Below are 14,587 nucleotides of genomic sequence, written 5' to 3'. Positions count from 1 at the left end.
GTGGATTTGAAGAAGCACCTGGAGTGTTGACTCACAGCATTCAGCATATGGAGCACTAATGGTTAGGAAATAAGCAAATGATGGCGGCTGGGAATACACAACGTGCTCCATTGTCTCCCCGGCCCTAGATAGAGTTTCTACTAACGAAAAGCTATAAATAGAAGCCTTAGGTCTCATATGGTGCACTGCAGCCTTATTGTGTCCATACAATAAACCGTGTAGGGGGATAAATAAAAACAGCAATGCATAAAACATTGCGATTAGTGTGCGATATATTATACATGAAGCCACTGGAAACATCTATAAATTTGCAGTTTTTAATCCACTGTAAAACTAATCTATAGAAAATGGCTGTGTAGATACAAAATGGTCAATAGACACAAAATGGTCAATACAGAGTTCAACACAAGCCAGCGGTAACCGCTCCTGCATTCCATGCACAGAACAAAGGCCCAAATATATTAAGCCTTACTAAAAGATAAAGTGGAGAAAGATAAAGTGTGATAAATGACCAGCCAATCAGCTCCTGTCATTTTTCAAACACAGCCTGTAACATGGTAGTTAGGAGCTAGCTGGCTGGCTGGTCATTTATCACTCTTTCTCCGTCTCCACTTTCTCTTGTTAAGTCTTTTTGGGCCAAAATGTAGTAATTCGCCTGTATACACAGTTGTACTTATCTCTGTGGCCAAACAGCTACTGTCTGTCATTATCAGCGGGCACTTGTAACCACTCTATCCCTGGTGCAAAACATCCGTCTGAAAAATGAGTGTTAACGCCCTGTGACCACCCAATTCCTCCTTCAGCCACAAGTAGAGCTGTGGCTTAAGGGGGTCATTCCGACCCGTTCACACGCAGCGGTTTTTCGCTGTGGTGCAAATGGGTCGGAAACGCGCATGTGCGCCGGCAGCATTGTGCATGTGCGCCGTTGCCTGACGCCGCCAACGAAACATGTGATCACAGCGGCGATCGCAAAAAAACGGACAGGCAGGAGGCGTTCCAGGGCGGATACTCACCGTTTTCCAGGCGTGGTGAGTCCAACGCGGGCGGATCCAGGCGTTTGGAGGGCGGATGTCTGACGTCAGGACCGGGACCTTCATCGCTGGATCATCGCACTGGGTGAGTAACTGCAGGGCTAGTCTTGTTTTGCTTGAAACTTTTGTAGCATAGCAGGGCTGCACAAGCGTTCGCAGCCCTGCTATGCTAAAATACACTCCCCCATAGGCGGCGTCAGGTTCATCGCACGAGCAGCAAAAAGTTGCTACGTGCGATCAACTCGGAATGACCCCTATGTGCGTATGACTCTGCATTATCTGCAGGTGCATACTCTCCGCTCTAAACCAAAAGTAGTGCACCAACACCGTAGCAAGCAAGACATCCCCAAAACTGACTTACCATCAACTTGTATTCAGGGACCTACTATTACACTGCACATTAGATATACGAGTTTGTTACATATAGAGGGGAGTCTCCGATATCCAATATACATTTTTTTTTTTTTGTTTAACACAAGTGAGATAATGACTAATTTGCTGTACACATACATACATACATACATACATACATACATATATATACATACTAGCGTTTGCTTTGCCTCCATAGTTCATAAACAGTCCCTGGAAGTATATTTATACGCATATAGTCATCTTGGACTTGCAAATTGCATGAGCCAAATGTCAAGCGTCTGTGTTTTCCTCTATTGCCAGTCTCCCTGATGTCACATCAAAATAATACAAACCTCAGTTTCTTTCTAGGTCACTAAGATAAACAGTAGTGAAGACGCAAACCAAACTCATCCAGTAGTTTTTGCGTAATGCCAGAATGAACAAACAAAAATAACAACTTTATCTATCTCCAAATTTGTGCTTTGTATCATGTAACTAACTCTGGAACTAATATGGCTTGATGGTGCGTCAGAGCTATGTGTTTGGTCACCTAATAAGGAGTGTTTTGTGGAGATGCCCACATTATTGTGCTAACCAGATGCTGGGAGATTTTTTAAAAAAATGACACTTGAAGAATCAGTGGGTGGGGAGGGGGGGGGGGGGGGGGGACACTACTCCAATTGCTATAGATAGATAGATAGATAGATAGATAGATAGATAGATAGATAGATAGATAGATAGATAGAGAGAGAGATGTATTTACAAGTGGAACTACATTCATCAACACAATCAATTTATAATCCATATTTTGAGAAAACTGCTGTATAAATCTGTAATAGGTGAATCCCTCAACATGAAAGGAATCATCCATAGGTACCAACTGCTAGTATCTTGCAGATTATTGCACAAATCCCTGGGTGTTTAATAGTGAGTGTGACATACTATTTGGGGGATTTTTGTACTTTGAGAGACCAGATGCTTTGGTTTATGATCAACTCTTTCACTGCCATACGTCACGATTGCCCGGATTAGAATGTTGTGACACCTTAACGTAATATAGTCTTCTGTTGCATTCTCTTTCTAACGTCTAACCCTCAATGTTGTGATTTCTGGTTTTCCTGCTTACACACTAACACTGCCTTTGTGACACACATAGATTGACAAGTCAAAGGTTCCCACAAGTTTACGTGCTAATCTCCTGATGTGCTGTGATCATTTGGATGATATGATTGGCTAGATGTTGTTCTAATTTATATCCTTTCCTACTACAAAACCAAAGATAATGATCGTCAAACACAGCTCAAAAAGGGGTTTCAATGCTTGTGAAATGAGGATGTGGTGCTTACACTGCCTATAGTGCATAAATTGTGACTTTGTAAGTCAGAAGACATAGGCTTACATAACACCTGGGAAATACTAGACTAATACTGAAATGCTCACAGGAATGTATGCAGATACACATAATGGAATCTGGAAGTCATGCAGCGAATAATCAGACATACTGTATGGGTACTGAAAACTATGAAGAAGGGAACCCCTAGAAGTGTTACCCTGCTTACCTCTGGGATCGATAGGTATATTGTAAGTGTCCCCAAGAACTATTAGCAAGGGAGGGAAGGGAGACAGGAAACAGAAGCAGAAGGGAAAGGAAGGGGCAGAAGAACAAGAGGACAGAACAGAATATCAGTTTAGTGCACTAAAAGGAGAAGATCAAAATTACAAAGCAAAAATTACTAGTATAGCTTTACTTAGAACAGAGGTGAGTGAGATAACGCAATGGAGAAGATGTGGTTAAAAACTAAAACAGATACAGATAAGAAAGAAACACATAATATGGGATGAATAGGAGGAAATTGTCATAGGAGCTACTAAGGAAACAGTGGGAATGGAAAGAACCAAAAACACCACCTTAATGATAATCAGAAAGACAACGGGGGTCATTCCGAGTTGATCACTCGCTAGCTACTTTTAGCAGCCGTGCAAACGCATAGTCGCCGCCCACGGGGGAGTGTATTTTCGCTTTGCAAGTGTGTGAACTTGAAGTGTGTGCAGCCGAGCGCAGCAAAAACATTTTGTGCAGTTTCAGAGTAGCTCTGCACTTACTCAGCCCTTGCGATCACTTCAGTATTTTTGGTGCCGGATTTGACATCAGACACCCGCCCTGCAAATGCCTGGACACGCCTGCGTTTTCCCAAACACTCCCAGAAAACAGTCAGGTGACACCCATAAACGCCCTCTGTCAATCACCTTGCGTTCGGCTGTGCGAATGGAATCTTCGCTAAATCCATCGCCCATCACCGATCCTCTTTGTACCCGTACGACGCGCCTGCGCATTGCGGTGCATACGCAGTTTTGCCTTTTTTTACCTGATCGCTGTGCTGCGAAAATCGTCAGCGAGCGATAAACTCGGAATGACCCCCAATATGAATATCTAAGAGGATGAAAGGAAACCAATGGATGAGCAAATAGTAATGAAAACAAGCAAAGGAGATACAGGGAAATAAATAAAACAGACATTAGAGACACAGGCAGACTGAGCAGGCAGTAGAATCAATGAGACAGAAGGCGAAGAGGGAGTAATGACGAGATGGGATTTAGTAATAGGGGATACTGAATATGGACACGTCACCTACACACAGTGTAGGCAGATATTTTGTGGTGTGAAACAAAGTTGTGAGAACACAGTCTACCAATTAAGGGGGCGTTCATGACATCATTGCAGATATACAAAGTATAAGAAAGGGGTAGATGTGGTTCATGCGATATGTGAGGCAGCAGTAGTTTAGCAGTAAGAGGAATGAACGCTGAATGGGAAAATAGGATTTTAAGTACCTACCGGTAAATCCTTTTCTCGTAGTCCATAAGGGATATTGGGGACAGATTAGTATGATGGGGTATAGACGGGTCCAAAGAAGCCAGTGCACTTTAAATTTCCTCAACTGGGTGTGCTGGCTCCTCCCCTCTATGCCTCCTCCTACAGGTCAGTTATAGATAAAACAGTGCCCGAAGGAGAATGACATACTTGAGAGAAGGAACATAACAAAAGGTGTGGTGAGATTTACACACCAGCACACCAACATATAACTTAGCCAGCAACGCCTGGCAACATTAACAGCAACAGCTGAACAGGAAACACAGAACAGAGAACCTGCAGAAAGTTACCGCACAGAGGCGGGCGCCCAATACCCCTTATGGACTATGAGAAAAGGATTTACTGGTAGGTATTTAAAATCATATTTTCTATAGCATCCATAAGGGATATTGGGGACAGATTAGTACGATGGGGATGTCCCATAGATCCAGAACGGGCAGGAACGTGTGGAGACATCTGCAGCACCGCCTGCCCAAACTGGGTATCCTATTTGGCCAGGGTATCAAACTTGTAGAACTTCACAAAGGTGTTCTTCCCCGACCAGGTAGCAGCTCGGCATAGTTGTAGGGCCGAGACTCCACGGGCAGCCGCCCAGGAAGAGCCCACCAACCTGGTAATGTGGGCCTTCAGAGACTGTGGAACAGGTAAGGCTGCTGACGCATAAGCCTGTTGGATAGTAAGCCTACTCCAATGAGCAATGGACTGCTTTGAAGCAGGACAACCCTTTTTCCGTGCATCATAGAGCACGAACAAGGAATCCGTCTTTCTGATCCGAGCCGTCCTCTTGACATAGACTTTCAAGGCTCGCACTGCATCCAATGCCTCCAGATGAGCAGAAGTGTCAGAACTGGACGGAATCACAATAGGTGGTCTCTGCATTTCACTTGAATCAACCTTCGTCAGGAACTGCTGTCTAATCCTGAGTTCCGCTCTGTTCTCGTAAAAGACCAAGTACGGACTTTTGTACGACAAGGCCCCCAATTCTGAGACACGCCTAACAGTAGCCAGGGCCAGTAACATCACCGGTTTCCACGTGAGGTACTTATCTTCTACAGTCGTCAGAGGTTCAAACCAGGAGGACTGTAGAAAGCATAACACTACACCCAGATCCCAAGGTGTCGTAGGTGGCACGAATGGAGGATGTATGTGAAGCACCTCTTGCAAGAAGGTCTGAACTTCCGGCAAGAGAGCCAACTCTTCTGGAAGAAGATGAAAAGAGCTGAAATGTGGACCTTAATGGATCCCAGACATAAGCCTTTATCCACTCCAGCCTGCAGGAAACGTAGGAACCTTCCCAAGTGGAATACCGCAGAGGGTTATGTGCGTTCCTCGCACCAGGAGACATATCTCCACCAGATATGATGATAGTGCTTTGACGTCAGGTTTTCTGGCTTGCACCACAGTTTCATGGAAAGCCCTTTGTGAGCTAGGATGTTCCACTCAACTTCCATGCCATCAAACGAAGCCGTCGTAAGTCCGAGTGGACCTTGTTGAAGAAGATCCCTTCTTAGCGGTAGAGGCCAAGAGTCCTCTACGGACATGTCCAGAAGAGCCGCGTACCACGCTCTTCGGTGCCAATCAAGATTGCTCTCACTCTTTTATGCCTGATCCGCTTGAGCACCCTTGGGATCAACGGAATCGGAGGAAATAGGTAGACCAGCTGGTAAGGCCAAGGCGATGTCCGACTGAACTTGGATCGCCTGATCCCGGAGTAGAGGGGAGGCCTGAATCAGAGCATTGTAAATGGCCCGAAGTTCCAGGATGTTGATCGGAAGGAGGGCCTCTTGGGCAGACCACCTGCCCTGGAACTGCGCCCCCTGGGTGACAGCTCCCCATACTCTCAGACTCGCATCCGTCGGGAGGAGGATCCAATACTGAATCCCAAAGCGTCGACCTTTCAGCAGGTTGGAAGACTGTAGCCACCACAGGAGGGAAATCCTGGCCTGGGGTGACAGCCAAATCATCCGGTGCATCTGAAGATGGGAACCAGACCACTTGTTCAGGATGTCCAATTGGAACGGTCTGGCATGAAACCTTCTGAACTTAATCGCCTCGTACGAGGCCAGCATCTTTCCCAACAATTTTATGCAAAGATGAAAGGAGACTCGAGCAGGTCAGAGGACCATGCGAACCATTTCTTGAAGAGTTCTCACTTTTTCCTCTGGGAGGAACACTTTCTGTCCTACAGTATCCAGTAGCATTCCCAGAAACAGGAGCCACTGAGACGGTTCCAGATTGGACTTCTGCAGGTTGAGGATCCACCCGTGGTGAGACAGAAGTTGGATAGTGCGATCTATATGGAGCAATAGAAGCTCCATGGAACTCACTTTTATCAGGAGATCGTCCAGGTATGAAATTACGTTGACCCCCTGCACCCTGAGCTGAAACATCATATGCGCCATCACCTTCGTGAACACCCTTGGAGCTGTAGACAGGCCGAAAAGGTAACACCTGAAACTGGTAGTGATCGTTCAGCAGGGCAAACCGCAGATAGGTCTGATGAGGAGGCCAAATTGGGATATAGAGGTAAGCGTCCTTGATATCCAGAGACACTATGAATTCCTGTTGTTCCAGGCCTGCGATCACAGCTCTCAAAAGATTCCATCTTGAATTTGAAAACCTTCAGGTAAGGATTCAAGGACTTCAGATTCAGAATGGGTCTCACAGACCCGTCTGGTTTTGGTACTACGAACAGACTGGAGCAGTAACCTTGTCCTTGTTGTTGTAGGGGTACTGGAACAATGACCTGGGACTGGACCAACTTGTTGATGGCCAGTAGCAGCGTACCTCGCATATTTTCCAAAGCTGGTAAGCTTGATTTGAAAAATCATTGGGGAGGAGCACCGTCGAACTCCAGCTTGTAACCCTGAGAGATAAGGTCCCTTACCCAGGCATCCTGGCAGGAACCGTCCCAGATGTGGCTGTAGTGACGTAACCGAGCTCCCACCATGAGATCCCCCCTCAGGGTGGGTGAGCACCGTACCGATGAAGTCTTTGCAGAAGCAGAATTGGTGCTCTGATCCTAAGATCCGGCAACGGCTGGTTTCTTAGGCTTACCACTGGTGCCTCTAGCTGCGTTGGAGGCCCCCCTGGCCCTAGATCGAAATCTAGAGGACCGAAAGGTCTGAGTAGACCGTCCCGGGTAGGTACGTCGAGCAGGCGGAGCTCCTGAAGGGAGAAACGTGGATTTACCAGCAGTAGTTTGGAGGTGAATTGGATGCATGGATCTCCAAAAGAGCCATTCACCTGTTAAGGGAAGAGATTCCACATTACGTTTGGAGTCAGCATTAGCAATCCACTGACGCAACCATATGGCTCTGCGCGCAGACACAGCCACAGCAGAGGTCCTAGCATTAATATTGCCAATCTCTTTGCCGTGTCCTGAATGTGTTTTAGAAAAGTTACAGTAGTAACTAAGGTCATATCACCCGAAAGACCTTTCTGAATTTGAGAACCCCAGGAATGAATTGCATGTGTCATCCAGCAACCAGCAATGACCGGTCTTTGAGCTACACCTGCAGCAGTGTAGATAGATTTTAGAGTGGCCTCAATTTTCCAATCTGCCGGGTCCTTTACCGTAAAGGAGCCCGGAGCATAAAGTACTGCCTTTTTAGTACTGCCGTAGATTCTTCCCAGAATTTTCTGCCTTCAGGGGCAAATAGGAATGTATGCAGAAACCATTTGGACACCTGATATTTTTTATCTGGATTTTTCCAGGCTATTTTAAATAAGTCATCAAATTCCTTGGAATCAGGAAATGTGACAGTCAGTTTGTCTTGTGGGAGGAAAAAGGACTGCTGAGTATTAGCATCCTCCAGGGGGAGCTTTAACACATCCCGAATAGCCAATATGAGGGGTTCAATACCCTGGGTAAGGGTGGAATCCCCACTTATGGGGTCCACATCATCCCCATCATCCTGTATATCATCATCAGTATCTGATAGAAGTGCAGGTAGAGCACGTTTTTGTGCACCTGTTGCAGACAGGGGGGAAATGTTTAGCAGTTAGACTTGCCACTGCTTGTTGCAGTTCCTGAGTTTTATTTGCATTTGCAGTGAGATGACATATCAGACATCATAGTTTTGATAGCCCCCAACCAGGAGGGCTCTGGACTCTAGCCCACATTGATGTCAGCATTCTGAGATGATTGATTACACTGCTCACATGATATTGAGCCAGATGAACTAGGGGAGAATCTAGCATTACAAACACTGCATAACTTCTGTTTTACCATGTTGAATAACAAAAACAGGTACAATACACATACAACACAGCCTGAAATACAATACAAGCCTGCCCTAATGCATGTGAGAGGAGACACAGGAGAGAGGACACCAGCGCACCCAACGCTGCACAGCCCCAGTGAGGACTTTATATATGTAAACAACAGTGAGACTGTATTATGAAAAATCCCTCAGAAGGATGTTACTTGTGCACACCATAGCGGCTCTCCCCCTCTACACCCGGTACCAGTGATCCAGGGACTGTTATGGAGGAGCTGTTGAGGCTGCTGCTATGCAGAAGAAGGCACCAAAATGTCGCTAAGCACGCTCTCATGTAGCTCCGCCCCCCCATCATGGCGCCGGAGCTACTGTTTTATATTTATACTGGCCATGTCTCCCTATGTTTGTATCCTCACATAAATGCTTGGTACAATGTATTTTAGCCAGTCTCACGCAGGGGCTACAGCGGGTCGCCCCCAGGAGGGACCCGTACGCCTCAGCCGCGCTTCAGCCGCACAGTGACCCGGGGGGGACCCCCCTAGTGGGGTCCCCGGCGAGTACTCACTACCGATGATCACCTTCAGGCAGCGTTAGGGGTGTGCGGCATGCAGCCACAGCCAAGGCGCCATGCCCCACTGAACAAACAGAATCTCAGGACTGTGGTCCTGCAGCGGGGAAGAGGCTCTGCACCTCAAGAGGCCAGTGACCGTTACCCCCCTAACTCCCACGGTGCAGGTATGCTGTTGCCCAAACAGCATACTGAAAGAAATAAAACGTCAAAAGAAATTGAACAAAAACTCTGGAGCTCCTGAGGTCACTTTTTTCTAAACTGACCTGTAGGATGAGGCATAGAGGGGAGGAGCCAGCACACCCAGTTGAAGAAATGTAAAGTGCACTGGCTCCTTTGGACCAGTCTATACCCCATCGTACTAATCTGTCCCCAATATCCCTTATGGAAGCTAGAGAAAACGTCTTGTGAGTGAAAGTGCTTGTGTAGATGCTCCGGGTTCATGGATGTGAGACAACGGAAGAACCAATTACCTTGTGAGGCCAGCATGGCTCCTGCAGTCTCCTGGAATTCCAACAGCTGTTGCAGGAACAGGATTGCCTGGGCAGAGAGCAGAAGGTAAAATCACTCAAGACACCCAAAGCTACAATAAAAATTTAAAATTACCATGGCCACACATTATATAAACACTTGTAAATAGACACAGGGAGGGTGGAAATTTACCAAGCTGGGATGTTGCCTATAGCAACCAATCATATTCTTCTTCTCATTTACCTAGCACCTTCTAGAAGATAATACCTGGAATCTGATTGGTTGCTATGGGCCACATCCCATCTTAAATAGAACTCCCATCTTAGTAAATGTACCCCAGAGATTTTGTACAAGACACACACACCTAAACACAGTTATATTGGTAGCTGACTAGCAGAAAACCAATATAATAGAATAACTGGAATAAAACAAAACGGTAACTATATCTACACATAAAACTTCCACTAACATCCCAGCTGGGCAACTGCTACTCACATTGCTGGTCAATTCATGTACTGTACCATCCTTGGACATGCTGTTCTCCTTATCAGGGTCATTCTATGGGATATGGAGCAAGATTGAAACCACTCGTAATCTCTAGATCAGCATAACTGCTAATAATGCAAATGTTATGTTTGAATCAATTACTTAGCAACAAATTATAGATAGATCATGTCACACAGATGGAATTACAACATGTAATTACCTTAATACTGTCTGCAAAATCCTCTAAGGCTTTGGCTCCTGTTGTCTCTATAGAGGTTATAAGGTTTGGCAGCTTGTTCTTGGTGCTCGCAGCAGTGCCCTGGGAAAGGCAGAGGAAAGAAATAATAGGATTTATGTCTTACCTGGTTAAATCCTTATCTTTGAGTCCATAGGGGGCACCGGACCAAAGTCTTAACGCTGTGGATAGGCTGGCTGGGAGCAAACAGGCACCAAAAGGTTTACTTTTAAAGTACCCAGCAGGCCTTACCTGACTATACCCCGCCCCCAAAGATAGGCCCGCCAGTTTGTTATAGAAAGCCAAAAGAGGAAGGAAGAACACCTCACACAGAAGAACACTTCGAAGAAGGATGATAGCACACAACCTACACAAGAACACAATCCTGCAGGACAAGTGCGATAGGGAGGGTGTCCGGTGTCCCCTATGGACTCAAAGAAAAGGATTTAACAAGGTAATACATAAATCCTATTTTCTTTTTCGTCCACTAGGGGACCAAAGGCTTAACGCTGGGACATCCTACAGCTGTCCCCACCCGGGCACGAACGCTCCTGGCCTGCATTCAGGACCCTTTGCCCGAAGACTGCGTCCTCAGACGCAAAGGTGTCGCACGCATAAAATTTAATGAAAGTCTGGACAGAGGACCATGCAGCAGCCTTACAGAGCTGTTCAACTAAGGCCCCATGCAAAGCTGCCCAGGAGGCTCCCACAGCCCCTGTGGAATGAGCCTTGACCCCCAAAGGGGTAGGAAGGTTGGCCATGGAATAGACATGGTGAATAGTCAACTATAGCCATCTGGCTAAGGTCTGTGTGGATGCAGGACAACCTCTTCTGCGAGCATCCAACAAGACGAACAGGGAGTCCGAACGTCTGAGATCCTTGGTCTTGTCCACGTAGATGTGAAGCGCTCGGACAACGTCCAAAGAGGCCTCCTCTGGAGAAGCCGCTGATAATGATGGTACCACAATTTCCTGACTGAGGTGAAATTTGGAAACCACTTTAGGAAGGAACCATGCCCGAGTACGAAGAACTGCTCTATCAGAGTGCTGGGAAAATCCTTAAGACTTCAGGACGGATGTCTCAATAGCCAGGCCGTCAAAGCGAGGCGCTGAGGATCTGGGTGTACACAAGGACCCTGAGACAGAAGGTCCGGGCGTAGAGTGAGGCGCCACGGTTTGTCTATGGACAGACTTAGCAGTTCCGCACACCATGGGCGACGTGGCCAGCCTGATAACCACCAGCATCATCTCGCCTCCTTCCTGTTTGAATTTCCTGAGTAGTCTGAGAATCATGGAGATCGGTGGAAAGACGTATATCAGGTGAAACTACCAATGAGCCGCGAGGGCGTCTACAAGACATGCCTTTGGGTTTCCTGTCCGAGAGCCAAACTTGCTTATTTGGTTGTTGTGTCGGTATGCCATGAGGACTATGTCTGGCATCCCCCACTTGGACACCAATTGTTCGATCACTTCTGGGTGGAGCATCCACTCCCTGAGTGCACTTCCTGTCGACTTAGGAAATCCGCTTCCCAGTTGATTACTCCTGCGATGAAGATAGCGGACAGTGCTGGAAGGTTTTGTTCTGCCCATTGAAATATCTTGGACACCTCTCGCATGGCTCCTCGACTGCGAGTGCCCTCTTGTCGATTTAGGTAAGCTACCGCTGTCGCATTGCCCGACTGGACTTTGAGTGGGCAACCCCTGACCAGAAATTGTGCTGATCGCAGCGTGTTGAGGATTGCCCTCGATTCCAGTACATTGATGGGGAGTGAACTTTCTTAAGGAGTCCAGCGACCCTGGAATGTGTGGGATTCGATACCGCTCCCCAACCTCGAAGACTTGCATCTGTGGTGACAACAGTCCAGTGCTGAATCCAAAAGGGGCGACCTTTGCCTAGGTTGTCATGAATGAGCCACCATGCTAAGGACAGTCGAACTTTCGGAGTGTGTGTTATGGTCTGTGAACGGATATGGAAATGGGAACCATTCCATTTGCAAAGAACTTCTAATTGTAGAGGACGAGAATGGAACTGCGCGTACTCCACCATATCGAATGTTGCTACCATCGAGCCCAGGATTCCAATGCAAGCATGGACTGAACCCGTGCGCTGATGTCCGAATTTTGGACTGCATGACCATGAGTTTCTCCAGTGGCAGAAAGACACGCTGTTCTGTGGAATTGAGGAGCGCCCCTAAGTGAGGGATTGTTCGAGAAGGCGTCAACGATGATTTTTTACAATTTATCCTCCAGCCATGAGATTGTAACATATCTATTGTTGACTGAATGTGGAGTGTAAGCGTTTGTTGCGATTGTCCTAATAGTAGGAGATCGTCCAGGTAGGGCAGAATTCGGATTCCGCTGCGTCTGAGATGTGTTGCGATGACTGCCATGACTTTCGTGAAGACTCTTGGAGCCGTGGAGAGACCAAATAGTGAGGCTCGGAATTGGAAATGTTTGTCCTGGACAGCAAACCGGAGAAACATTTGATGACTTGAACGAATTGGGATATGTAAATATGCATCCTGTATGTCCAGGGATGCCATATAGTCTCCCGGTTACAGCGCCATGATGATCGTTCCGAGGGATTCCATGCGAAACTTGGGGACTCGCAGGTTTAGGTTCACGTCTTCAGGCTGAGAATAGGACGGTGGGAACCGTCCGGTTTCTGGACCAGAAAGATTGACGTGTAAAACCCCCGTCCTCTCTGGTCCCGGGGTACCGGAACAATGACGTTGGAGGCGAGTAAAGAGCCGACCGAGTTGTGTAGAGCTTCTGCCTCTCCGAAATCCCTCGGAATTCCCGTGGTGAAGAACCCGTTTGGGGGACGGCGCCAAAATGTCAAGGCGTAACCTTGTGTCACGATGTCCCTGACCCAGGCATCCGTCGTGATGTCCCAGCACTTTGGAGGAAAAGACAGAAGTCGGCCCCACACTCTGGGATCCCCCAGAGGAGGGCCCACCCCTTCACGCTGCGCTGCAGGTTTGTCGGCTTGTTGTTCGGCTGGGCGTCTTGAAGACCAAGGTTGTTTTGTGCGAGGCTTGGTGGTCTTTGCTTGGGCCTGGCCCTTAGCTCGTCCCTGGACACGAAAGGGACGAAAGACAGTTTTATGTTTGGGGGCTGATGCTGAGGGTAGAAAAGAAGTCTTAGCAGTAGCAAGTTGAGTGACAAGATCATTGAGCTCTTTCCCGAATAGGGTATCTGCTGCACATGGCAGAGCTTCCAGAGTTTTTTTTGGGAGAAAGCGCACCATGAGGATCGCCTTGCTGCCACTGTAGAAGCAGACACTTTAGATGTAAGCACGGCCGTGTCTAGGGCTGCTTCCGACAGATATGCGGTTGCTGTTTGAATATGAGCTACCAGTGTCAGTAGTGGTTTCCTACTAACTGAGGAGGATAGGTCCTGTTGAAGTTGGTCAGCTCAACAGGAAACTGCTTTGGTTACCCATGCCGAAGCTAATGCCGGTCTGGTTATAGCTCCCGCATGATAATATGCTGTCTTAAGAAAGGTATCCAATTTGCGATCCGTGGAATCTTTAAGAGATGAAGTATCCAGGCTCGGGAGAATCGAGGAACGCTCTATGCACGCTACATGCGCGTCCACTGGTGGGGGAGTTTCACACTTGGGCCTCTCCTTAGCCGGGAACGGATAGAATGATTGATACCGCTTAGAGAGCGGATACCGTTTATCCAGTTTAGCCCATGCTGCCTCTAGTAAATCTTCCAACTGTGCAGAGGAAGGAAACTGTGCCGAATCCTTTTTAGGTTTCTTAAACTCTGGAGTCTTGCTCAATATCCAGTACTAACATCACTTGTTTGACTAGGGCCTCTACTTCAGCTACAGAAAGAGAATCTCCTAGACCTGAAGCTGCGCCCAGAGCAGACTCCCATGACCTGCTTTCTTGGTCAGAATCTGGGGTGTCTGAGTCCAAACCCCCTACTGAGCGTGGGGTAGCAGTTCCGCTACAAGTGCGCATCAGCCTGGGACGCTTCCCTCTATCCAAAAATTGCTGCATGGAAGCAGAGATCTGAGATAATCCCTGGACTGATTGTGCTAGAGTGTCAACCCATGGGGAATCCACCTGTGGGAGCGGATATATATGTGACTGACCTTGTGCCGAAGTTGACGGCGGTGCCATTTGTGGAGCCACCTGCTGCGTATTCAAACGGTCCTCTAGTTGCGTCATAACCTGCAACAGTGTGGTTGCCCATGCTGGATCCTTAGGAACCGGTGGAGGTGGGGGATCCTGTTGCGGTTGTACTACCATGCAGGCTCTGCATCTGCCAGTATCCTGGGGATCCTGAGGAGACAAAATAGCATAACACGCAGCACAAGTGGGAGGCTTAGGTGT

At 47.4% G+C, this 14,587-nt stretch overlaps 1 protein-coding gene across 5 annotated transcripts in view; it reads right to left on the bottom strand.

The window, feature by feature from the left end:
• EXOC7 (exocyst complex component 7) overlaps positions 1-14,587 on the bottom strand; it is an 83,728-nt gene that overhangs the window by 23,582 nt on the left and 45,559 nt on the right. For 3 of the 5 annotated variants that reach the window (XM_063960556.1, XM_063960557.1, XM_063960560.1), the window contains 4 exons: positions 10,226-10,324; positions 10,015-10,077; positions 9,522-9,588; positions 2,945-2,983 (listed from right to left, as the gene is read on the bottom strand). In XM_063960556.1, coding sequence (XP_063816626.1) covers positions 2,945-2,983; positions 9,522-9,588; positions 10,015-10,077; positions 10,226-10,324 — 268 coding nt within the window. The remainder of the gene's footprint in view (positions 1-2,944; positions 2,984-9,521; positions 9,589-10,014; positions 10,078-10,225; positions 10,325-14,587) is intronic. The other 2 variants (XM_063960558.1, XM_063960559.1) reach the window with 1 other exon arrangement.

Source organism: Pseudophryne corroboree, chromosome 3 (assembly GCF_028390025.1).
Source record: "Pseudophryne corroboree isolate aPseCor3 chromosome 3, aPseCor3.hap2, whole genome shotgun sequence".
Lineage (NCBI taxonomy): Eukaryota > Metazoa > Chordata > Amphibia > Anura > Myobatrachidae > Pseudophryne > Pseudophryne corroboree.
The sequence above is the reverse complement of the archived record's forward strand: the minus strand, read 5'-3'. Positions and strand labels throughout refer to the sequence as shown.